Consider the following 26,206-nt stretch of genomic DNA (forward strand, 5'->3'; position numbering starts at 1 on the left):
TGGTCTCACCCTCCCCCCCACCCCCACCCCTTATCCCTCTTAACCCTCAGCACTCACCTTCAGTCAGAGGAAATAAAAAAAAATACAAAAAAAACTAAGACAAACGTAGGATTAACATTTTGTACATTCAGTGAGGTTTCTGTTGTCTAACCATATTCGGTCATTTACAATTTGTTACCAAGTGACGGAGGCGTGGCCAGCTCCTTTTGTATGTGGGGGTTTATTTTGTCCTGTGCCTTATATGGAAGACAGGGGCGGGGCTGTGTGGTGGGCGGATCCACATCCACCCAATGAAATTACAGTTTAATATTCTGTCGGGTTCACGGAGACGCCGAACCGAAGCGGAAACGTTTGAATTTCTCCTCCAGCCAAGAGAACGGCATTATACAGTATATGTCCTGTTTATTGATGTTTTATTTTTTTGTCTGTATGATTTTATTTTACTTTTATTTTCTTCCCCTTATTTGGGTTGAATTGTTTTTTTTTTTTTCCTGCATGCAGATTTCTTTGGGTTGGAAGCGTTTCTGTAACGTTGTGTAACGTTTGCCACTGGGTAACTGTGGGGGGGCGGGAGGTACACAAGTTCTCTTTGGAAATTCAGACAATTTTGCAGATCCATTAAAAATAAGCTTGTTTAAGTTAACTTGTTTGTCGTCAATCGTGTGATCAGTTGTGAAGTTTCATGTGTGTCCGATGTTAAACTACTAGATTTACAACAAGCCAGGTTCGGGAAATAAAACTATAAAGATGAAACCTACTATCATAAATATGCAACTTTTATCCTTAGATTCTCGAACTGAATAAAATAAAACTTCCCAAAATAAACTCTCAAAGAAAGAAAAGAATAAAACCTGAGTAGCACTTGTGATTAATTTAAATTTGAACTAATTAGGTTGAGAAATATTTTATTAACTCAAATCAAATCTGTTAATATTAGAGCACAGATATTGAAAGTATAGCATTGTAGAGTGAGGCTAATTAAACTGGGTCAGTAGGCCTGGTTGCCAGTGTGTTTGGCGCCCCCTGGTGGCAACATGTCTGAAATCATCACACTGACCTGCATCTTTTCCATGAAACTAAATCTGAGTTGTAACTTCACTTTTATCACAAGTATTTGGACAGTTTCAATTTTCAATTTAAACTCAAGTGTATTTCTTGGCTTTGATTTAAGAGGGTCATTTCTAGGTCTAAAATATTTTATTCAAACAAATGGATGTTAATGATTCAATTATTGGAAATGTTGATGTTCTGCTTAAACTTCAGATCTGGATTTAATTTGGGCTGAAAGTGTCAAAAGACCAATTTTTGAAAAGCCTCAAATTACCTGAGATTCACATATACGTTCCTAAGCTAGTGGAAAGTTTTATCAGTAATTTCGTTCATTCGTTCATCATTAATTGTATTTAAATTTTTTGTATTGAATAAGTCAAACTATACTAATACTGCTGATCGGTTACTTGATCAAACAACCTGCAGATGAAAATACTTGTAAATCTGAACAAACCCACGAGGCAGGTGTGGATGTAAATCATGTTTTGTTCTTTACATTCTTTATTTATCACCTCGTCCCTGAACCCAAACCTCCCGCAGCAGTAATGTACACAGAAATAAAAACTCTCTCACTTAACAATGGAAACACAGAAGCAGTGCACAATCACCATCAAGTCAACAACTACATTCAGAGAGAATTTCCTCAACACAAAGAACAAAGTACAGCGGGTCTACAGAGCCACCAGTTTGTGTTTTTTACACGTTTACTTCAGACGCACACAGGACTTGTCACGTGACACAAGTCGCCGTTGTGTTGCCCAAAGACAGGAAGTGTGAAAAATAGGTATTTCTGCTCGATACTAAAATAATGTCATCTTTCTTTTTGCAGTGTTATTTTCTAAAAACAAAAAAAAACACCTATTTAGTGCTTTGGTTGAGAGATGAGAATAAACGAGTGAACAGCAATGGAAGATTTTACAAAAAGGTTTTAAATCTACGCTGATTTGTGTGTGTTGTGAATCAGTGATTTGTGTGTGTTGTGAGACAGTGATTTGTGTGTGTTGTGAATCAGTGATTTGTGTGTGTTGTGAGACAGGAAGGCGACAACACGGAGGCAGCAGCAGTGACACTGACGAGGGCCGGCCCTAAGGAAACAACACAAAGCAGCTGACGGGAAGAGAAACATATTTACATCAACTGTGTACAACTTAAATTATAAATACACTTTTTATGTATAAATTAGAAAAATAAAACAACTAGTGTAGATCGATCACGCTACTGCTACTCTCATTTTTAAAAGTCTGATTATTAACCCTCTTTATATTTGGTGAAAGAAAAGAAAAAGGCACAGCAATGAATAATTAGAGCGGTTTTCTCCCTGCAAACTTCTACATCACTACACCCCCCATCGCAACAGACAGTGGAATATAAATTAAGACGATTTTCTATTCTTTTTTTTTTTTTTATAACCAACAGAAGAATAAGTCCCACACTCAAACAGCAGCTACACTAACGTCACCAGTTACAATTCTCTTAAATAAATGTAGGCTTTAAAGGGGGTTCGGGTTGAGTCCGAGAAACAGAACCCGGACTTTTCCTTTTCTTTTTTTTGAAAACCTTTAAACCTGCTGGTTGAACGTGTTTGAGTTTAACAGTTTAAATAAGTTGTGGTGTTTCCTCAAAGTTTCCAGAAGACACGTGTAGTGACATAATCTAGTAATATTTCAAAGGACATATGAGGATATGAAGCTTTTCTTTATCATACGACATCATTGGGTTTTGTAGTGTTGGTTGTTTTTAGTGTTTAGCTTCCACCTTCCTCGAAAGGGAAAGTGTAATAGACAATAGATGGATTATGAAACCGTGGGACAAATTGGACCAAAGCCCCAAAGTCTATGTCGGTAATGGTTATGACAAGTATTGACAAAACAAAGAGTCAATAATCCTTCAGGCTGAGACCTTTAATGTCTTCCCAGTCCCACAGTTCCCAGTGTTTCTGCTGAGCTAACCAGCTTCATCGTTATCGTACAAACACGAGAAGCAGAAATCTTCTCATCGAGCGCTCGGTGAAAAAGAAAATTAGTGTTTTAACGGTTCCTTGTGTGAATACTTGAAGTTTGTTGCTTTGATCTCTGACTCGTCCTAACAACACACTTTCCTATGTTTAAGGTTTTAAATGCTGATGTGTTCAAACCCCCTCCACACACAAACACAAACACACACACACTCTCAGAAACACACACACACACTCCTTCAGCAAACTCGCTATGTACAAGCGGCTCAGCCGGGCGCTACACGTAGACCAGGTCTCGGCCCTGAGGCGCCGAGCCGCCGGACGCCTCCTGCGCCGGGCGCTCGGCCTCCGCCTCGTCGTCGTAGCTCTCGTACTCGATGGGCTTGGGGCAGCTGTACGGGTGGCCGTTGTCGTCGAAGAAGCGGCGGAAGGTGAACTCGTAGAAGGCGTGCTCCGGGTGCTTGCCGTTGCGGAACCAGCCGTTGAGCGTGTCGTTGAGGTTGTCCTCGCCGTCGCTGTCGCTGCTCCACAGCTTGTCCGGGTCCACGGGGTCGAAGTTGGACGTGTCCGTGGAGTGGGCGATGGTGGGGATGTACGGCGCCACCTGCTGGCGCTGGTCGCTGGAGAAGTCGACGGCCTGGAAGAACGAATGGGCTTTGATTTCGTCGGCGCCGTTCCTGCCGAGGCGGTCCTCGGGACCTCGGCACAGTTTGATGATGAGGTCCGACGCCTCCGGGCTGAGGTTGGCTTGTGGGGGAATGTGCAGCGTGCTCTTCCAGTTGATCACCTGGTTTCAACAGAGAGAGAGAGAGAGAGAGGGAGAGAGAGAGAGACGCTCAGAGACAATGGAGTCTGAGGATGCATCACATTTCTCTGCAGGTGCCACACATACCTTCAGCTGCGTCTCCAGGGGCGTGGTTGCTAGGTAGGGCGGCTGCCCGACGACCATTTCATACAGGATGACACCGACGCTCCACCAATCACAGAGCTGCGTGTATCCTGGAGAAGATTCAAGACGTGTTCACACCAATCAACCGGCAGCAGCCTCATCTCAAAACACCATCAATTAATATAATTTGTTAATTGAAGTAACTTGTGTCTTACTTAGGGTTGCAAAGGGGTGGAAAGTTTCCGGTAAATTTCCGGAAACATTCCGGAAACTTTCCACGGGAATATTAAGCTCGGGAATTTTGAAAAAAATAAAACTATGCAAATTAAACGCTGAGCAATAAAAACATCATTCAAAACTCTATTTTAAAGATGTATGGAACGTTGAGTTCCAACCCTCCACTGTGCATTCTTCCATCACATGCACAGATAACTCCCAGCATCCTTCACTCTACAGCAGGGCTACTGAGGCCTGCTGTAGTGTGCAGGACTAGTCAGGTAAGTTTCCATGATATTACTGGGAAAATATATTAGCATGCTGATTGAGGATTGTTCATCTGTTCATCTAGCCTATTTCCATTCATTTATCCATCAATTGTAAAATATGAGTACAGACGATTCCAATTGTTTGTCTAACTATTTATATCTCTGGCATTGCATTAGTGTTTTTTTACAAACTTTTTTCTCATCTTATTCTACAGAACAATGCCACGTGCACTCTCTCATGTGTGGAGACATTTCACCCCATCCAATGTAGAAGGAAAGGCTGTGTACATTTGCAAATACTGTGCAAAGACCTATGTTAAGAATGACACAACGATGCAGAAGCATATAGTCAAGTGCCCAAAGTTTCCTCAGGGGTCAAATCAGCCTATGACAAAACAAAATGTTTATATTTATGTCTGTATATGACAAGGTAAATACAGTTAGTATAAATTACCCACAACATTTCCAGTTTATTCCCGGTTAATTCCCGGTTAATTCCCGTATATTCCCGTATATTCCCGTATATTCCCGTATATTCCCATGGAAAGTTTCCAACTTTGAATATTCCCGGAATTTTGCAACCCTAGTCTTACTTAAAAAGCATGTTTGAGGATTTGATGCTTTTCTTTGCCATATTTAGCCAAAAAAAGTGAATTTCTTAATTGAAATAGTCAGATCTGGATGAACTATGACCTCCAGCTTCCTGCTGCACGCTACCTGTTCGCAGCAGCACCTCGGGGGCGATGTAGTTGGGCGTCCCGACGAGCGAGTGGGCCAGACAGCGCTGGTGCTGCCGGGCCTTCCTCCGCTCCAGAGGCTTCAGGCCGTCGGTGCAGCGGCAGTCGGTCGGGTCCTCCCACTCCTTACTGAAGTCCATGCTGTCCTGCCGCACGTGGTCGCCTGCACAGAAGATCTCATTCAATCAGCTGTGGTTTTACTCTCCCTATATTTAGCATTTTCCTGATTTTCAAATATCGGCCGGGTTGGACCGAAGGAGTAATCAGTGAGACTAACCGCTCTGGTAATACTTGGAGTCCGGAGAAGACTGTAGTTTTGTTTGTTGAATTTTTTATTATTGTTATTTTCCCTGTCCTTTTTGTTAACTGGAAAAATGGATACTTGATTTTTATTTTATTTTTAGTATCAGCACTTGGCCTGTTCTTGGTTCACAGTAAAAAGGGAAACTTTAAATTAATATTTTTTATTAGCACTTTGCCTGTCCTTGGTTTTAAATGGACAAAAACTTGATTTTTCTTTGCTTTTGTGTCAACAGTACCCTTGTTTGCAGCAAAGTTTATTAAAAGACATTTTTTTTAATGAAGTATCGATCTTTATTGTCTTTATTTTCAGTCATCACATGCCTCGAACAACCTCAAGCTCAATTTAAAAGCTGCTTGCTAAATAATAGCAATTGAGAATTTGTGTCATTCATAATCAGATTAGTCGATTAATCGTTTAAATAATCGGTGACTAATCGACTATCAGAATAGTCGTTAGTTGCAGCCCTAAATTAGCCTAAAAAGTGATACTAACCGCTCTGGTAATACTTGGAGTCGTGCGTCCAGCGGAACCCGGTGCAGAGGCCGAAGTCCGTCAGCTTGATGTGTCCGTCCCGGTCGATGAGGATGTTGTCGGGTTTGATGTCCCGGTGGATGAAGCCCATCTTGTGGACGCTCTCCACGGCGCAGGTGAGCTCCGCGATGTAGAACTGAGCCAGATCCTCTTTGAAGATGCCGAGTCGGATGAGAAGACTCATCATGTCTCCTCCGGGGATGTACTCCATGACAAAGTACAGGTTGTCCTTGTCCTGGAAGGAGTAGTAGAGACGCACCACCCACTCGTTGTCGGCCTCGGCCAGGATGTCCCTCTCGGCCTTCACGTGGGCCACCTGGTTCCTCAGCAGCACGTCCTTCTTGCGGAGCGTCTTCATGGCGTACAGAGCGCCCGTGTCCTCCTTCCTGGCCAAACACACCTCGCCGAACGCGCCGATGCCGAGGGTCTTGATGCGTTTGAACATGGACTTGTCCATCTTGGCTCGCTTGAGCCGGATGTAGTTGGACTCTTTCTGACAGAGCATCATTCGCATCTGCTCCTGGGCTTCTGAAGACAGACCCACCTGAGGACAAGAGGAAGGAAACACGATTTAAAATGTGACCTAGCATCAGAATAGTGGAAATCAAAATGCAAGTAATAACATATACTCGTGTTTAGACATAATAGTCCAGGCAAAGTAACCCATTTTGGAGCCAAAAATAGAAGTAATTGTAAAAGATTTTTTTTCAGCATAGATCATTTCTATGAGGTGTCCAGAACAACATACTAAAAGTCCTAAGAAATCCTAGTTGAGGAAATATGTTTAATTCTCATCAATGTGCCAATAAGGCCCGGCAACAATACACCCCAAAAAGACTATTTTTTTCGTTTACTCCAATCAAATTGAAACTTTACACAATGAAAGTATCCATGAAAAGTTACATTTTTTCTATTACAAGTTTCTTTGAAAATGAATTTATCTATGTATTTGTAATACATATGAATGGTGTTTGCCTATGCAAATTAGGACATATTCAATAAGTGTGGAGCTCATGTGCTTGTCAAATTCATTTCAAAAGAAACTTGTAATACAAAAAATGTTACGTTTCATGGTTACTTTCATTGTGTAAAGTTTTATTTTGATTGGAGTAAAGGAAAAAAATAGTCTTTTTGGGGTGTATTGTTGCCGGGCCTTATTGACACATTGATGAGAATTAAACATATTTCCTCAACTAGGATTTCTTAGGACTTTTAGTATGGTGTACCTCAGTACCTCATAGAAATGATCTATGCTGAAATAAAATTATTTTACAATTAGTCGGTCGTAAAACGCTACTTTGCCTGGACTATAAACTGAGACTAAGAACTGAGGAAAACAAGTGCAAATAAAACAAGATGCAAAAAAATTGTAAACTTCAATTTAGTCCAAAAAACAAGACAAGTGCAGAAGCAGTGATGTTATCAGTGAGATGATCTCATGCATTTCCTTCAGCCACAGAGAAAAGATCTCATGCTTTTTACATAAAAGAACAGTTTCTGAACAGCAGCTTACGTGTGTGTGTGTGTGTAATGAACAGCAGAGAAACCTTTACCTTTTCAGATCGGCTGTGAGTGACAGCGAGGAGAGAAAGGAAGAGAACAGCTCAGAAAAAATAGAATAATACGATAAACTCTCAGAAAAAAACAGTGATTACAAGATAGTTCGGGAGAAACAGTTGGAAAAAAATAGCAACGAGTCGAGAAGATTCACTCGTGTGATGAGTTAAGAAAAAGACTTCTTCTGATTCCTCACCCGGTTCATCTCACTCTCCAGCTGCTTCCTCCGTCTGATCCGCGTCTGGTGGTTCTTCAGGACGTTCTCCACGTGCTGCTCCATGAAGAACTTGAAGGCCTGAGGGGAGTAGAGGGCGATCCGGCCCGACTCGACCCTCGGCTCCTCGTCCTTCTTGTTGCGGCGGACGGGAACGGGCGACGTCGTGATCTGTTTGTTCTCCTTCTCCGTCGCTGCGGCACTTTTGCCGTTTTCTGCCGTCTTGTCTCCTCCGCTGCTCTCCTCCTCCGCCGGCTCCTCCCTGCCGGAGCCGAGCTTGTTGGCGCCGGGATCGTACGCCGGGGGTAAAGGTGCGGGCGCCTGCTGGAGGAGGTGCTTGGGGTAGGGTGGAGGCGGACCCTGGTAGCTGGGTGCTTCTGCTGCTACAGGGATCTGAGGAGCGGGAGCTGGGGGTTCCTGGTAGGCAGGCGCAGCTGGAGGGGGCGGAGCCTGCTGCAGCCACGGAGGGTGCGTGGGCGCCACGGCCGTGTGTAACTCCGGTTTGTGAACACGCATGCTTTTGACCGGCTGCAGGATGGGAGCCTGGGTGATGGCGGTGACCGTGGTGGCTGAGGGCTGGGAGCCGGCCGGGTGCGGCGCCCTGCCGTTCAGCTGGTGGTTGTTGAAGGAGTTGGAGCGGACCGGCAGGTTGTGCTGCCACGACGGAGACAGGTCCTGGTTGCTGCTGTTGCCGGAGGAGGACTGAGGCTGATTGGGGACCAGAGGCGGCTGAGACCAGGACTGAGGAGGACCTAGGTTACACAGATCCAGGTTGTGGCTGTTGCGGTTGGGAACCATCAGGGACTGAGGGATGTTCCCACCGTTTAAGTAGGAGGGGGAGGAGGCGGGTCCTCCCGTCTGATCCGTGGGGCTGTGCCGGCTGCTCTGGTTGACCGGGTATGGTGGGGGGGGCGGCTGTCGGCTGTTCCCCCCCATGTAGTCTGGCTGAGGGGAGCCGTTCTGGGTCCAGCTGGAGGGGAAGGTGAACTTACTCCCTCCAGAACTCTGCATTATGATGGGCTGGTGGCCCATCGACACCGGACTGATCCCACGCTGGTTCTGAGAGGCCGCGGCCGAGTAGCCATCAGGCCACGCCCCCTGGGGTACCGGAGAGATACGGGGCACCAGGTAGTCCATGTTACCAGAGTAGCGCTTGGTGGACGGGTTGCTGTCCCAGGACGTCGACGGAGGCATGGCCCCGCGGTTCGGTGGAGGCGTCACACTGCGCACCTGGGGTGGCAGGGGGGGGTTGGCTCTCTGGTTGTTGGCCGGGTGACCCTGGGGGAAGGCAGGGGGGGGGCCGGGGCTGTCGGAGCGGTACATTATTCCGTCGACCATGATGGGGCCGTGTCGAGGAGCCAGAGACTCCTTAGAGCCTTTCCAGCTCGGCCTCCTCAGCACCGGCATGTGGGACGAACCTGAACTCACAGAATATAGAGTTAGACGGTTAATTCAGGAATTTAAGAACACAGAAATTTGACTTTCCCAGATTATAGTTTAAACTACAGATCTGTACGAATCCAGATTCATATTTTGACTCTGATCTCTAATGTGTGGTGGTTTGTCGTCTTGTGTTTTCAACTCCGCTGATCTTACCCTGTATTCACTTTTAGCGGTTTTAATCCAGAACAGTTTTCAACACACACACACACACACACACACACACACACACACACACACACACACACACACACACACACACACACACACACACACACACACACACACACACACACACACACACACACACACACACACACACACACACACACACACAATACTTATCAATAGTAGAGAATGTTGGCAGCGAACATGGTGGTGACAAGCTACCACGCCTGCTCTGAAAACCATCAACCTAATTTCCGCTCACGTCTTCCATGCAGTGACTCACTCTCTCTCTCTCTCTCTCTCTCTCTCTCTCAGAGCACTTTGTCATTTCTTTACGCAAACGTCCCAAATCCTGAAAACGATAACAGAGGCCGAGCGATCCCGAGTGGACGGAGACAAGGAGACAAACCGGCCGCTCGTCCCAGAGGACGCTTCACGTACCTGAGGCCTTCAGGCCGGCTGTGTTGGGGTTGGTGACGCCCATCTGATCCCTCATCGCGTCCTGATAGGTCATCTTACCCATGTAGTCTAAAGACACGCCCACGTTACGACTGTTGCTCGGCTTCGGGGAAAAAAACAAACAGAGAAAATATTGTATTTTGTTAGGATTCATTACTTCAGCAAAGAAGAACAGATTATACATAACCAATTGCTTTTAACTTAATGCAAATGGCTTGTAGCTTATTAATTACATTATTAATTATTCTGCACATCATTTTTTCCATCAATATATTCATTGCTTTGTATATAAAAACGTATATACATGTGTACATGTTATTATTATTATCATATATACTGTTGCTGCCATTACTACTATATACTGCTATTATATTGGTATAATTACCATCATATATAAATATATATTATGTTATATTATATACTATATATACTGTACTATTTTTATATACTGTTTAACAATAACATTACCATCATATCATATCATCAGTACTATTACCATCATCTTGCCACTGCACCTTATCTACATATTTATCTTGTGTTTCTGTTTTTATTCTTTCTACCTCAATATTTTTTATTTTATTCTATTGTATTGTATTTAATTGTATTCAAATATACCGGCTGCTATGACGACTTAATTTCCCTTCGGGGATGAATAAAGTAATCAATCTATCTATCTATCTATCTATCTATCTATCTATCTATCTATCTATCTATCTATCTATCTATCTATCTATCTATCTATCTATCTATCTATCTATCTATCTACCTATCCATCTATCTATCTATCTAAATTTATGGAATATAACTGGAAACAGAGATTTTTATTTGGATAACTAAACAAATCTGTTGGTCAACTAATGAATTATTGGAATAAACTAACCAAACCAAACTAAACCATTTCTATTATATTATGGTGTTAATTTCTTTCTATAAACCCGTTACAACCCCTGTTACGTACAAACCACTTCTCACTTGGATTGAAAACACCGGCTCAGAACCCGTGAGAAACACTTCTGTTCTCTCAACTGCACGAGCTCGTCATTCTACTTTGCATTCTTGTCATTTTCCAAATAATTCCCACTTAGGCAAAGTGCACCGTGTGATTACACTCAGTCACTCAGACACGTACAGTCTGACACTGCTCCATAATCCTGCACAACAACAACAACAACCCGTCTTGGCAACACGACAGCCGACACAAAACACTCGTCTCACCTCCTCGAACCCGTTGCTCGGGGGGGCGTCCGGCGCCATGTGCTTGTTGGCCTCGGGCCCGGAGCCGCTGGGTTCATTGGCGAAGGGCATCAGGGACTTGCGGATCTCCTGCAGGGCCTTGTGGTACGGGTTCTTGGGGTTGATGCAGCGCCCTTGCTGCCTCGTGTCCTCGGCGACCATTTTCCCGGCGCCGCCGCCGACGTCCACCTTCGGCGGCTCCGGGGGTTTGGTCAGGTGGCGCAGGCTGTCCCTGATGTCCTGCAGCATCTGCTGGCTGTTGGCGCTGTAGTTGCTGGCGGGGAAGGTCTTGGGCCTCATCTGTCGGTATCCTTCGGGTTTCTCCCCTCTCTTCATGTAAACGCATGTATGGAGACGATGGAGGGGGATGAAGAGGAGGTCGCTCAGTGGGCGGGGGGGCTGCGGATGGAGGTGGCGTGCGTCTGACTTCACATCTGCATCCTCCTGAAAACAAGAAGGAATCCAGAGCACGTGTCAAGTGACCGAACAGGTTTGGCAAATGAGACGTGGTTCAAAAATAGTGACAGATAAACACGAGGAGTTAAATATTGGTCAGGCTGTTGTGACTGAAGCTGATTGATCCATAATTTATCAATTTAAACCTCGTTTTTGGTACAATAAATACACACCAGGCAGGTAAAGTAACAATTAAGGATAATAACTAATAACAATTAGTTGAATACCAAACTTAAATACAACAATAATGGAGCAATAACACGAGGACAACAGTCATAACAACAACAGATAACTTGATATTTTACACCAATCAGCAAACGAGAAGCAGTATAACACACTTTCCACTTGACAAAGCTATTTTTATAATATGTGACTCGTTTAAAACCTTTTAAAACCAATAAAGTGGAGATTCCTGCCTCCAAAATAAAAGAGTTAAATATTGGTCAGGCTGTTATGACTGAAAGCTGATTGATCCATAATTTAGCGATTTAAGCCTCATTTTTAGTACAATAAATATAAAGCAGGCAGGTAAAGTAACGATTAAGGATAATAACTAAACTTAAATACAACAACAATGGAGCAATAACACGAGAACAACAGTCATAACAACAACAGATAACTTGATATTTTACACCAATCAGCAAAGGAGAAGCAGAATAACACAAACCTTCCACTTGACAAAATTATTTTTATACTATTTGACTCGTTTAAAACCTTTTAAAACCAATAAAGTGGAGATTCCAGCCTCCAAAATAAAAGCTACACCTCCTCAAAACAAGAGCCCGTCCACCTGCTAGCATCGTTAGCATTGTGCGCTAACAGCTCGACGATGCTAACGCGACTCCCCCACGCTTCTCGCTAAATGTCCCTAAAAACATCCACAAATTCGCGATCTAACGACCACCACACTGCGGGGGGTCTTGTTCTCGATCCCGCTTTGCGTGAGACCGAACCCCGCAGCTGCGTCCCCGCGGCCCGTGCGGGTCCCAGGCGTCCATTAGCTTCCGCTAAGCTAGGGACAGGTTGAGAGTTAGCATGCTAGCTCGTTAGCATGCTAGCTTGTTAGCCTCCGTGTGACAACTGACCCGGGTTAGGGTTAGGTCCGCAGCGGCCGCTTCCCTCGACTCTTCTCCGGCTCCGACAACAGGCAACGTCTCCTCGAACCTTTCCCCCGGAGACAAGGACGCGATTTCGGGCTCGAACGTGGAGTCGAGCCGCTGGTTCTCTGGAGCTCCTGAATTCCTGGGACGTGAATGACAAGTACAACAGACACAAGCTACACACCAAAACAACACACGGCACTTCCGGTGCTTTCACAATAAATTAATCGGGGGGATATGTATATTATGTGAACAAAATCCTGTAAAGGGGCAAAACTAATTTATTTAAAAATCCATACAACTGATTCAAACAACCATCGTAATTTTCCAGAACCAGTATATCTTACTTGTCAACTTATTACATTTTCCTAGTTTTGTATTTTTGCCAACACAGCAAATTCCTTGAATGTGTGTGTCGGTATTTTACAGCTATTTTATTGTCAAATTCAGTGTTCAAAAAGCAAGACAAAATTCAATTAAATATTAAAATAACCTTTCAACACAAAAAAATCAATATAATATGTGTTCAAAGACAGGTATGTAAGTAGTGGTGTTATTAGATTGGTTTAAGCGGCAATCTACACTTAATACTTAAACATATAAGAAAATGTTGTTAAAGAATAGTTTGTCCAGCAGAAATTATCTAAATCGTTAGTGTTATGTTTGAGCTTTTAATTTTAAAAGCAATACAGGAAACAGTAGGAGAGGAATTTAAGGGTGAAGCTTCATTCAAGTTCCCCGGATGTAGTTTCCTCATCCTTCACCTGAGCTCAGTGAACAAAACTAATCTGAGCTGTAAAGTAGAATTATATTAAACAACCAGCAGCAGAGTTCATTTGAACCTATTGTGTATAAACTGTGAAAGCATTTACGTCATTTCTATTTTATTGGTTTATTTATTTATTTCAAAAACAGTTTTCAACAACATCCTTTCAAAAAGTTCAGCTGAACTAAAATACTCTGCTTGGAACGATTTACAAAACAATGAAGCCATAATGATCCATCAGTGCATCAGCAAAATACACAAGTAAAGCCACAATATCACAAACACACGTGTGAACATTTGTTTTTATATCTGATCAAAGCAGAAAGTAAAACCTCAGCTGGGACCGAAATTGGCTGCAAATAAATATCTCTTTCTCATGTGCACTTCAGACTGGGATCTGCCTGTTGACAAAAATGGCCTCTCCGTCAGTCCCGCAGACGAGACACTGTCCGAGGACGTCCAGGCTGTTGACCGACAGCGTCTGGCTGGGCAGCATGTGGGTGGTCTCCAGGCGTCCTTTACTGGAGTCTCCGCTCAGCCAGGCGTTGACGAGGGACTGGTTCCCTCCGGCTGGAGCCATCGCACTGCGAGACATCATGCTGGTGTTCCTGCCGCCTGGGAAAACCACAATGAAGCATATTGCAATTGGGTTTATTGTGATTTCTGTGCCATTATTATGCTGGTGTATAGATTCAAAGATGCTGGGTTATTTGACATTAAGACTAATACAGGAAATATACAATTATATTCTTTCTAAGGCAGAAAGATAAGTTGCTAACATATGATTGAACTGTCGTGTAAAGTTGTAACAACACCTCAATCAGAGGTGTTGTCCTGATAACATTTGGTGAATGGTTTAGAGTTTGGAACGCTAAAGTTAACCGTTTACAACAAGTATAATGAAAATACTCTGGATTGTGGAAAAATGCCAGTTCCCTGCAGCACAGAGCAGATTTTTTTCTTCGTAAAAAAGTGTTTGTCATCTCCCTGTGCTCTCAGATGAGATGGAAACATGTGACACATGTCGTCTTACCTTGTAGGAAGGAGGGCATGTCTGACTGTGAGGATGTTTCCCAGTGTAGCAGCGAGCCGTCCTCTGAACAGGTGAACAGATGGTCTGGGTTGGTTGGGTGGAAGTGGACTTCCCACACTGCACAGAGAACCACAGAAAAACTTTTATGTTAAAAAAACACATCAGTTATTGCTAAAAAGATCAAAATGAACTTGTAAGTGTAAGTCTTACTCTCAGCAGAGTGCGCCTCCATGAGTGAGAAGGGAGCGTTGCTTTGCCTCACGTCCCAGACACAGAGCATGCCGTCCTGGCCTCCTGTGGCTACGATGTGCTGCTGGTTGGGATGTCTGTCCACACAGTGCAGAGGAACTCTATCCCCGGAGCTGAGAGGAAAACAACTTGTCAGTTTTGCTGCCGGCTCTCCTACACCTGTTCCACTCCAGGTACAGTAAGAGAGCAGGAAAGATCATTGCTGATCCTTCACATCCCGGTCACCACCTGTTCCAGAGACTTCCCTCCGGAAAAAGGTTCCGGGCTATCAGGACCAAAACGTCTCGCCATCTGAACAGTTTTTTCCCCGGGGCAGTGGGGCTCACAAACAAGCCCCCTGCACCACACTGACTCTGCATCACACTGACTCTACCCCACCAGCCCCCCCCCTGCACATAATTTATAACTTATATATTACTGGCACTATCACCAATCTCTGCACCTTCGCACAGCACGTGCCCATAACCGTTTTACTCTGTTACTGTATATATGTATATACTTTATTCTATTTTATTCTATTTTATTTTATTTTATTCTATTTCTTATATATTGTTGTTTTTCTTATATTGTTGTTTTTATGTTCAGTGCACCAACGACACCAAGTCAATTTCCTATATGTGCAAACATACCTGGCAAATAAAAGAATTCTGATTCTGATTCTGCTTATATTGAAAGGAAATAGTTAATCTTTTGAGATGATGCCTGTGGAGATCTTACAGGGAGAGGACCTGGGAGGCCGAGTTGCCTTGTTGTCTGAAATCCCACAGCTTGAGTTGGCCGATGGAGTTCACCGTCAGAATCTCTGTTGTCCTCAGATAAGTCACGGCATGAATCGTGCTGCTGTCGGCGTTCTCTGGCAGAGATGAAACAGTCCAATAAACCACGTGAGTCCCAAGAAACATTAGCCAGTACATTTTTATTGTGAAATGTTGCAGGTTAAACTTAGTCTCACCTATGACTCGGATCACTGCTTCCTGGTCGGCTCTGAAGACGATGATCCGGCCGTCTTCACCGACCGTGACGATCTCGGGGCTGCTGCACACGACCCCGGTGCAGGGGGCGTTGTCACAGGGGTAACGATGCGCCCTCGGCCAGTTCTGAGCAACTGATAATGTCTGCAAACAAGAGAGAGAGAGACGATTAAATTAGATGATTTATCAAACCACAACTATGTCATACGTTTCCTTTTAAACACTTTGTCAACAGTTCTTTTACCTGAACTGAAACATATTTGTGGAGCCATTTCCGTGTCTGTGGTTGTTGCAAAAGCTTTTATAAAGTCATACATAAAACACCCTGTGGAAATTTGCAGTTTTCATAAATGTTACAAATCAGAATAACTACTTCAGAAATGCAAGAAGAAGAACTGACCACTAGTTGATCCTTGTGGTATAAGATTCAGGTCAAATGTTGCTCTACTCAGGGTTTAACTTCACTGTTTGATCGACTTTCTTGCAACATGCTTTTTAGGGCCCGAGCACTGATCCAAGGTCAGGTTGAAATTGTAAGGATTATTTATTATTATTATTATTATTATTATTATTCAGGCAAATGAATTGGCTTTTTGAGGGCTTTATTGTTCCCCCTTATTTTGGAACAGCAGATATTCCACAAGGAAGATCAAACAGAAGTGAAAGATATCACATTATTGTCCAGGGTCTGTTGGTAATGGCTCCATGTGTCAGTTGGTTGTAAAATAAAGTTATTATTATTATTATTATAAAGTTATTAGTATAACGTGTACCTGACTGTTTTGGTGGTGGCGGTAGATGCTGACTGCTCCAGTTGAAGATGCCGTGACGATTCTGTCTTGGTCCAGAAACTGTAAAATATTAAAGGCTGTATGAAGGCACGAGATGAATTCCACAAAAATGAAATAGAATCTAAACATAAGATAATTTGTACAAAAGATAAAAACAAAAACATGACAACAGCCTTGTGATTTTTCTTTGTCCTCACACGACCCCTGAGGCGATTTTATGGTTTCACAGCTTCACATGAAACACTGTGACATCTGCACATTTGACCTTCAACCAACTCCAAGGGAGGTGGAAAGTTTAAGAGACTCACCTGAAGGTCTAGAACATCTCCATCGTGCTTGTGTTCACACAACAGCTGAGGATCTCCCTCAAATCCATCGTCCATGTCTGAACTTCCATTGCTCCCGATGGACCAGATGGAAATCTTGTTGTCCTGCAGACAGATTCACAGGAGCTGATGTTTAAAAAGGCAGCAGGTGGTAGTTTGACTCTATTAAAACAATTATAAAGACATATGTGCCCACACATTCACCCAACATATACAAAACACACTGTTACCTACATATAAATACTTGTATATTCATCCATGTAAAGTAAACAGAGGCTAGTGTGGTAGATGTTGAAGTAGTTTATACAAAAACCCACCAAATAACACAAATGAGTGAAATTAGATGCTGCCACAGGATAAGAGAATATGCAGTAAATCCATATCAATAATACAAATATAGATTATACATATTACATACAAATAACTCATAAAGATAGCTGTATCACCACAGTTAAAATTTATGAAGTATTCTGCTTTCTCTCAATGGATTAATGAGCTTATAGTTATGACTCGTAATTAACACGTAATAACAACAAACACCTATCTCCTTACACTGTGAACCCTGTACAACACTCCGCTCCATATACACTTACTTCACATCATATGTGATATGTGTTCATATAAAACATATTGATATTATATATCATTTTATACAATAATATTGTCTTTTGCACACTCTGTCTACGTATTCTTACACTCATAGTATATCATATTACATATTATCTAGTATAGTAATACTTATATTTATACCTCTACTATATATCATATATTATATCATACTCTCTGTATATTCTTTGTATATAAGTCTATATACACATATTTATACATGTGTACATGTTATGATTATTATTATATTACTATTATTATTATATATACTGTTGCTGCCATTATTACTATATACTGCAATTATACTGGTATTATTACTATCATATATAAATATATATTATGTTATATTATATACTATATATACTGTACTATTTTGATATACTGTCTAACAATAACATTACCATCATATCATCAGTATACTATCTTGTGTTTCTGTTTTTTATTCTTTCTACCTCAATATTTTTTATTTTATTCTATTGTATTTTATTGTATTCAAATATACCGGCTGCTATGACGACTTAATTTCCCTTCGGGGATGAATAAAGTACTCTATCTATCTACTTATCTATCAAATAAACACTTGTTCTTGCAGCAGATAGAAGCCGAATTGAAGCCGAATTGAGACTTTACGAATAACAACGTGCCTCAAGTCGAGATCTGCCCGATCTGACCCAGGAACCAGACTGCTTCACCAGATGAAAACAGACTCGAGTGTTTTCTCCATGACGCCTGGTGTGAAGTTCAGTGTAAATACCATCTCGCCCACCTCGTTGTCCCAGGATCCGGCCGCGAACACGTCGGGCTGCTGCAGCGTGGACACGGACACGGGCTTCCACCGGGTCCGGCTCACTTTCTGGGACACGTACTTGGCGTTCACGTTCTCCATCGTTCTCTCTCTGACACTTTAAGGCAGAACACGTTAGCCCGGGTTAGCTTAGCATTCAGGAGCCAAACCGAACTGTACGCGCCCGCTGCCGTCCACTGAGTACGGTGGCTCGGCGGGGTCAAACCACACAAGACAGCAGTGAGAAGGAGCGCCCCCAGCTGGTGTGAAGGGTTCAGACTGTGGGATAAGTAACGCAAGTAGAAATATACAGTTAATAATAGGGATGGGGGGAAAAATCGATTAAGTTACAAATCGTGATTCTAGTAAATGACGATTTTAAATCGCCATGCTGCCTCCCAAATCGATTTAAAAAAAAAATTTTTTTTGACCAGCTCTCGTTTTTACACAAGAATCTAAACATACCCAAGCACTAGCTTTGCATCGCCTACATGCAAACAACAATAGCCTACTTTTTGTTTATTTCAAAGTTTATATTTTAAGTAAACTTTTATTCATTCTATTTAATTTACCTTTTATTTATTGTTTAAAAGTAGCCTAAGTGGCATACATTTCTTAATCTGTCAGTTTGTGTGCAGTTGAGAGGGGCTATACAATAATAGGGCACATTTTTATTTATTTTCTCTATTGGCTGCCCGGCAGTCATTAAGTTAATGTTAATATTTGAAATAAAACTGGTAAAGCTCTAAGTGAATTTGACTGTTGTATTTGAAGGTATAATTCAACATTTTTCCATGGTCCAGTATTTAAAAAAAAAAAATAACCAAAAGAAATCCCAGGAAATCGTAAAATGGAATCGCAATACATATCGTATCGCCACCTAAGTATCGTGATAGTATCGTATCGGGAGGTCCCTGCCGATTCCCGTCCCTAGTTAATAATCATAATAATAAAATAAACTTTATTTATGCAGCACTTAAAAAAAAAAAAGTATTTTAATGCAAACTACTAGTGTCTCTTGTTCATAGTTTTGTCATCTCTTGCATTTAGTCTCTTGTTTATAGGCTCATTCTTTGTTCTATTATATTGTAGTACTTTAGTGTGTATTGTAGTTCTTTATTGTGTATCATTTCCTCAGTGAGTATGTATAGTTGTTCCTAAATGTTATGTTAATTACATTCCATTTTTAGCTATTTTGATTCTTCGTAACTGTTTTATTGCTACTTCACATGCTGCTGTAACAATCATTTACATATTTGGGAACAATAAAGTACATACATCTCTCTAACTCTATCTATCTATCTATCTATCTATCTATCTATCTATCTATCTATCTATCTATCTATCTATCTATCTATCTATCTATCTATCTATCTATCTATCTCTCTCTCTCTCTCTCTCTCTCTCTCTCTCTCTCTCTGTCTATCTATCTATCTATCTATCTATCTATCTATCTATCTATCTATCTATCTATCTATCTATCTATCTATCTATCTATCTATCTATCTATCTATCTATCTATCTATCTATCTATCTATCTATCTATCTATCTATCTATCTATCTATCATCTTTCTCTCTTCTTCGCTATCATAAATCCATCCCTCCCTCCCTCTCTATTTATCCATCTTTCTATCCATCCATTTCTCTCTCCTTCTCCATCAATCCAACCATCCATCCCTTCTCCTCTCCCCCTCTCTCTCAGTCTCTCTATCTATTCATCTATCTCTCTTTCTCTCTCTCTCTCTCTCTCTCTCTCTCTCTCTCGCTCTCTCTCTCTCTCTCTCTCTCTCTCTCCCCCCCTATCTATCTCTCTCTCTCTCTCTCTCTCTCTCTCTCTCTCTCTCTCTATCTATCTATCTATCATCTTTCTCTCTTCTTCGCTATCATAAATCCATCCCTCCCTTTCTATTTATCCATCTTCCTATCCATCCATCTCTCTCTTCTTCTACATCAATCGGACGTAAACGACCACAGGGTGACCACGTGCCCCGCCCCCCCGCAGGGAGGCGTGGCCCGGATGCCCGGTGACGCGTTGCCCTGGAAGTCGTGGGCTTCCTTTGTAAATCGTTCTGCGCATGCTCGGCACTGACAGCTGCGATCCTCTCCTTGCTCCGCAGGCTCTGCTTCACGATGGCCTGGAAGTCTGGAGGAGCGAGCCACGCCGAGCTCGTCAACAACCTCCGCAGTGAGTAGCGAGCACCGCGGCGGCTCCTGCACGCACCGCTGACCCGGAGAAACGCTTCATGTGGCGGGTTGAGGGGACCAGCGCAGCACCGGGGGAGTGGACTAGCCACCTAGCCACCTAGCAGGCTAACTAGCATGCTAACTAGCTAGCCGTGTGGTCAAGTTGTTGTTGACCCAGCGCTGCCTCTCTCTCCTCCCCTTTGTGCCGCGGAGCACACGCCTCTCCGCGTCGCTGCTGAAATAAAACAAAAACACACGTTTGTTGTTTTGTTTTTGTGTAATCTTATCTGTAGTCGCAGGATATGTGTTGTTTTGCAGGGTTAGCTTAGCGTGCTAGCTCTATGTGCGTCACTCATAGACTGGCGTCACTGCAGCTAGCGTTAGCCTGTTAGCCTGCTAGCTGCTAGCTGCCCTGCCCACTCTCCACCCTGCACCATCCACCTCCACCTGAACCTCCACCAGCTGCTGCTGCTGCACCACCTTCCTTTAGCGGGTGACTGTGGTGGACACGCCCCGGTGTCCCTGCGGCTGCTGGCTGGGTGGTCAGGCGGGGTGAGGGGTCGTCTCAAGGGGGCAGGGAGTCGCTGGGGCACCCCGCTGGGATCTGGTGCCATGGGTGCCACCGGTGCCACGTGGTTCATCCTGCAGCCCAGACATTACAGCATCGTGTGGGGCACAGAGGCGAAGTGAACACCGAGCAACGAGATGTGCACTGTCATCATATCTGACGACTTCAATATTAAATATCCACCCGATGCTATTTATATTCTGCTCAGTCCAGCTCTGCAGCAGACTGGGAAGCTGCAAGCGTTCTGAAAGTGTGACTCGTCTTTCTGTATTTGCTCCTTAATCAAAAATCATGACTCGTATATTCAGCCATATTTATCCTGCATGTTGTAGACTAATTCCAGCATCTGCATCAACAATTAAATGGGTTCCTACTTGGCCCATGTCCCATCCCTCCACCCTCAGACATGACCTAATCCAGGGGATCGGCTCCGGACTGTTCCCGCAGTTTGGGGTTTAACACGCAGCACAGGGAGGTTCTCTGCACAGACACGTTCACACAACAGCATCAAATCCTCCGCATTGTTCAGAGAGAGAGAGAGAGAGGTGGAGCAGCCGGGTGCAGCAGACAGAGGCGGAGCAAGTGACGTATTAACTCCGCTGCGGAGGTCACATGATCGTGTTTACAGCAGCCGGACGCCGTCGCCTGGTCTCATCACCACAAACTGTCTAAACACGGGGTTTCAGTCCCTGCTGTGTTCTCACATCGACCTCTCCGGGATGACCACGGACTTTACACCAGGAGGTCAGGCGGAGAAAGTCTGCAGATACTGCGGAGAGTCTCCCTCGGACATTTGCATTCACACATGCACCTCCTCTGTGGAAGATGTGGAGGAGCTGCAGAGTTCAGTGCATGTCTGGAAGCAGCTTCGGTGCAATAAATTCCATCATTGGCACAAGATCACGTTTTCTTTCTTTGCCGTGGTATAGACCCTTGTGAAATTTTAAATGATGTGGTCATTATTTTTGCTTTCACGCTCCTCCTGGTTAAACCCTGAACTGGACACTGACCCATTTAGTGGCTTAAATTGAACCCAGAACGAGCACAGGCTGGATTCATGCAGGTCACACGCAGGATGCATGCTAATTCACCACTTTGTGTCTAGCCTCCTGATCCCAGCGCTCAGAACTGCTCTGTTCAGACAGTCGCATTTGTTCTAATGCCTCATGAATGTTTAAAGTCCAGCGCTCAGTTATGTGTCGGAGATTAAATGCATCTTTTGAATCGCGTGTGTGGGTGTACAGGCTCGTTTTGAATTTCCCAGGCAATTTAGAATCCTGAGAATAATTGTGGATGGAACAAAAAAATAGCTCGAAACCGGCCGATGTGTGTCGTTTTAATTTCAGAAATCAGCAGTGAGCGTCCATCTGGTGGATTTGCAATGTCTCCAAAAGCAGTGGATGGCTGTGAGGGGAGTCGGTAACGAGAGCGGCGCCGGCTGTCGTTGGCGACTCCTTCCTTTGGCACCAGCTGCTACAGGAACTTGTTAAAAGGGATTAATATGAAGACTAGTACTTTTATATGGAGTTTTTTCCCCCCATGAGTTGTCTCTTAGTGCTTGTCACTTGTCGGTTGCTCACATAAGCACATGTGACTCTCTGCAGAAATGTTTTATCACTATAAAGTCTCCACGCTTTCATCCTGCATTTTCTCTGACATTGTATTTTTCATAGGTGGCATATTTTTCCTTTTAGGGCTAATGTGGTGAAAAGCTTTCCAGCTCTATTTGTGTTTTGTCATTTATAGTTTATACTAAAGTTTCTAGTTAAACTGTAAATTACTGAGCCTCAATTAAAACGTTGTAATGGGAGGTTGATAAAGAAATTTTTTAAGTATATTCATCAGAATTTTAAGTGATATATCCCCTAATATTGCTATCGGCCTCCAGCAATCCATATGAGTCAGGGTCTGATAAGAAGTCCTGCTCATGGATTTGGTTTTATCACAGTGAAGGTTGAGACAGTATATGTAACATCTGCTCCTGCTTTGAGGTTGTGTCATAAGTTTCCTCCTGGTGTTTGTACTTGTGCGTGTGTCCATAACATACAGTGAGACAAACTTTCTCTCTTTCCTCCACAGAAAATGGCATTATTAAATCCGACAAGGTCTATGAAGTCATGCTGGCCACAGACCGATCCCATTTCTCCAGGTGTAATCCCTACATGGACTCGCCCCAGTCAATAGGTACGCACTCGTAACACACTCGTATATATTCACACAGTCTGATGTCTGAGGGATGATCTGACCAAGTCTCTGCTTTTCTTTTAACCAAAAGGTTTTCAAGCAACCATCAGCGCCCCACATATGGTAAGAAAATACTTTTTTGGATTGTTAACGGTTTAAAATAACATCCAAACACACTCAGGCAGTTTTATGGATTTGAATTTTAGCTTTGTCAAACGGAAAGGTGCTTAGATCTCAACATTGTGAGACAAGTTTCCACGTTTATCAGTTATTTTCATCCTGATTGGCCTGTACCTTGTCATCACTGTGCCCCCCCCCCCCCCCACCCCCCCCAGCACGCCTACGCCCTGGAGCTTCTCCACGACCAGCTGTACGACGGAGCCAAGGCTCTGGACGTGGGCTCCGGCAGCGGGATCCTGTCCGCCTGCTTTGCACGAATGGTGAGCCACACACATGACGGGTAAACACACACAACTTCTCTATGGTGGCTCTCTACATGTAATCATTTAATTTAATAACCAGTCGGTGTGAAATCAGATGAAGTGAAATCCTTTGTGTTTATGAAGTGAGCCTCAACCCCCCCCCCCCTCTCCCTCCGCTCTTTACAGGTAGGTCCTCAAGGGAAAGTTATAGGGATCGATCACATCAAAGAGCTGGTAGATGATTCTATAAACAATGTGAACAAAGACGACCCCAGTTTGTTGACCTCGGGCCGAGTGACGCTCACAGGTAACGTGTCATTCACTCTATTCACACAGACGCCATTAATCAAACTATTTACCTTATTCTGAATAAAGATATTTAAAGTCTCCTCTTTGGAAATGTGTTTCTATATGTTACTTGATGAGGAAACGCAGCTCGTAGCCTTCACCTGATATCCTGTGTGTATCCTCTGTATCCAAGGCAATTTCCTGTATGTGCAAATATACTTGGTAATTAAAAGAATTCTGATTCTGATTCTGATTCAGTGGGAGACGGGAGACTGGGCTACGAGGACGAGGCGCCTTATGACGCCATTCATGTCGGCGCCGCAGCCCCCAACGTCCCTCAAGCTGTGAGTCTCACAGATTTCCCGATTTCAAAACAGGGATTGTATATAACTCAAGAAATGTGATGCAAACCTGACTTTGTAATGTCATTCTAATCCATCCTGGACATGTCTCTTCACGCTCTGAACCCTCCTTCCTCTCCCAGCTGCTGGACCAGCTGAAGCCCGGCGGGCGGCTGATCCTCCCGGTCGGCCCGGCCGGAGGAAACCAGATGCTGGAGCAGTACGACAAGCTGGAGGATGGCAGCACCAAAATGAAGCCCCTGATGGGGGTGATCTATGTGCCTTTAACAGACAAAGACAAGCAGTGGTCCAGGTGGAAGTGACTTCCTACTTCCCCCCCTCCTCCCCCCTTCTCTGCTTCTCACAGTGGCCCAGGTGACCCGGTGTGGCTCGGAGCAGGCGATGGATCTCAAGAGGCTGCATTGTGCTGCTTGTCGACATTTGTTGCTTCCTCCATACCACACCTGCACGTTTCCTCCATTTTAACACTAAACTGGTTTGTAAAAACCTGCCTGACGAGTGAAATTTTGAATTCTAGTTCTTTTTGGCGCCAAAAAATCAAACCATTAACTAATTAGTGTAACGTGTGAGGTTATATGCTTGGTTTTTCAGAGCATGACTTCTTCATCTGGATTCTAATACCGACTGAATCGTCGACTCTGTGAGATGTGGAAAAATCTAACTGTAACTGTTTGGATTTTATTGTGACAACCAATCTTAATATCCTGCATGTGATTCTAACTCCCCAGTGTTTGCACGATGAGATCTGGGTTTGTGTTGCTCTCAAGCCGCTCGTCCGTTTCTCCTCTAACGTCCGGCCTTGTGTTTCTCACAGGGATGAACTTTGAAGAGGAAGACCGTCCGTTTTCCACCTTGAGGTTTGGACCTGGAGAAGACTCGGATGGGGTCGGACCGCCCTCGTCATGTTGCAAGCATAACAAAAACAGGCTCTTTTTTTGTTTGACATCTAACAACAGACAGCCAGTACCACAGTGATGACAGCCCGGGGGACGGCTGGGGAGAGGGACTGCTTCACGCTCGGCACAGGAATAAAGGGAGAGAGCGTTTTGCGTTTCTTTTACAGCTGCGCGCATCTTTTTTTGGGGGTGTTTCGTTTTACTTTTTAACCGCTGGATTTAATTTTTGTTTTCGCCATCGTTTAAAAATGCAGTCAAGACATTTTGACAGTTTTACATTTCAGCAGCATCGGAGCTGAACGTGGGAGGGACGCCGGAGGAGGAGGAGGAGGAGGAGGAGGAGGAGGAAAGCCGGAGACTTTTAGATGATTTAACTAGCTACAGCGCGTGTGCTCTCTTCCCCTGCCAGCAGTATTAGGATCTCACACACACACACACACACACACACACACAGGCTACACAACAGCTGATGTAACCCACTTTATCATGTTTGATGTGCAGCACTCTTTAGGCCGTTCTACACACAGAGCTACGCAGTGGATCACACCGAGTCCGACTCCACAGCGAGCGGCGAGCTAACAACACTGACACACGAGCACATCCAGGGCTGCGCTTTCCACTCGGTGATGTGCTGCTTTTCTGCCGTTAACCGATCCCGTGCAGGCTCTCCTGGTGACCGACACTAAACGGCATCGTCACTGCTTTGCCAAAACGTTCTCCAACAATATCAAGCAAATGAATGTGTGTTCTCTTGAGAGAAAGAAAGGAAAAATACAAAATCCTACATGGAATAAAAAAAAAAAATAGATAAAAAAAAAGCACATTTCATTTTGGGTGATACTTGGCTTTCACAGTTCATGGAATGGCATATGAAAATAAAGAGATGTTTTATGTCTGACTTTTGTTATTGAATCTTTTGTGTGTCCCTCATGAAGCCGAAATATCCTGGATACGGGTTTTGCCGTCTCACCGATATAAGCTCTCGACCAATCGCGAGTCAGTAACTGCTGTCAATCATGATGTTTCTCCCCATATTTGTTTATACGGTCAAATAACGAAAACCAAACTTATCAGAAACACGAAGACTTGAACAGATTGATAAGAACTACCTAAAATGACAGAAACCATAATTTAGAGAACAATTTCGTGTACATTGACTTTTTAGTTTAGGTCCGTGTCCCACCTGCTTGTATGGAGG

The 26,206-nt window shown here is 43.6% G+C and overlaps 3 protein-coding genes across 3 annotated transcripts; 1 reads left to right on the forward strand and 2 right to left on the reverse strand.

The window, feature by feature from the left end:
- Nucleotides 1-1,528: 1,528 nt before the first annotated feature.
- On the reverse strand, nucleotides 1,529-12,738 carry lats1 (large tumor suppressor kinase 1). Its single transcript, XM_061091459.1, has 8 exons — nucleotides 12,563-12,738; nucleotides 11,004-11,465; nucleotides 9,771-9,891; nucleotides 7,704-9,139; nucleotides 5,912-6,494; nucleotides 5,096-5,278; nucleotides 3,897-4,003; nucleotides 1,529-3,791 (listed from the first exon to the last, which is right to left on the reverse strand). Exons 2-8 carry the CDS (start codon nucleotides 11,355-11,357, stop codon nucleotides 3,282-3,284), a joined length of 3,294 nt encoding a protein of 1,097 aa, XP_060947442.1. The 5' UTR covers nucleotides 11,358-11,465; nucleotides 12,563-12,738; the 3' UTR covers nucleotides 1,529-3,281.
- A 759-nt stretch (nucleotides 12,739-13,497) lies between these two features.
- On the reverse strand, nucleotides 13,498-18,288 carry nup43 (nucleoporin 43). Its single transcript, XM_061091688.1, has 8 exons — nucleotides 18,086-18,288; nucleotides 16,696-16,818; nucleotides 16,370-16,447; nucleotides 15,578-15,740; nucleotides 15,343-15,478; nucleotides 14,587-14,738; nucleotides 14,377-14,493; nucleotides 13,498-13,958 (listed from the first exon to the last, which is right to left on the reverse strand). Exons 1-8 carry the CDS (start codon nucleotides 18,203-18,205, stop codon nucleotides 13,729-13,731), a joined length of 1,119 nt encoding a protein of 372 aa, XP_060947671.1. The 5' UTR covers nucleotides 18,206-18,288; the 3' UTR covers nucleotides 13,498-13,728.
- Nucleotides 18,289-20,163: 1,875 nt separating this feature from the next.
- Nucleotides 20,164-25,906, forward strand: pcmt (protein-L-isoaspartate (D-aspartate) O-methyltransferase). Its single transcript, XM_061091078.1, has 8 exons — nucleotides 20,164-20,289; nucleotides 22,936-23,040; nucleotides 23,132-23,163; nucleotides 23,376-23,480; nucleotides 23,649-23,769; nucleotides 24,009-24,094; nucleotides 24,235-24,404; nucleotides 24,927-25,906. Exons 1-8 carry the CDS (start codon nucleotides 20,235-20,237, stop codon nucleotides 24,937-24,939), a joined length of 687 nt encoding a protein of 228 aa, XP_060947061.1. The 5' UTR covers nucleotides 20,164-20,234; the 3' UTR covers nucleotides 24,940-25,906.
- The last annotated feature ends 300 nt before the right edge of the window (nucleotides 25,907-26,206 follow it).

This window comes from Limanda limanda, chromosome 18, assembly GCF_963576545.1.
Source record: "Limanda limanda chromosome 18, fLimLim1.1, whole genome shotgun sequence".
NCBI lineage: Eukaryota > Metazoa > Chordata > Actinopteri > Pleuronectiformes > Pleuronectidae > Limanda > Limanda limanda.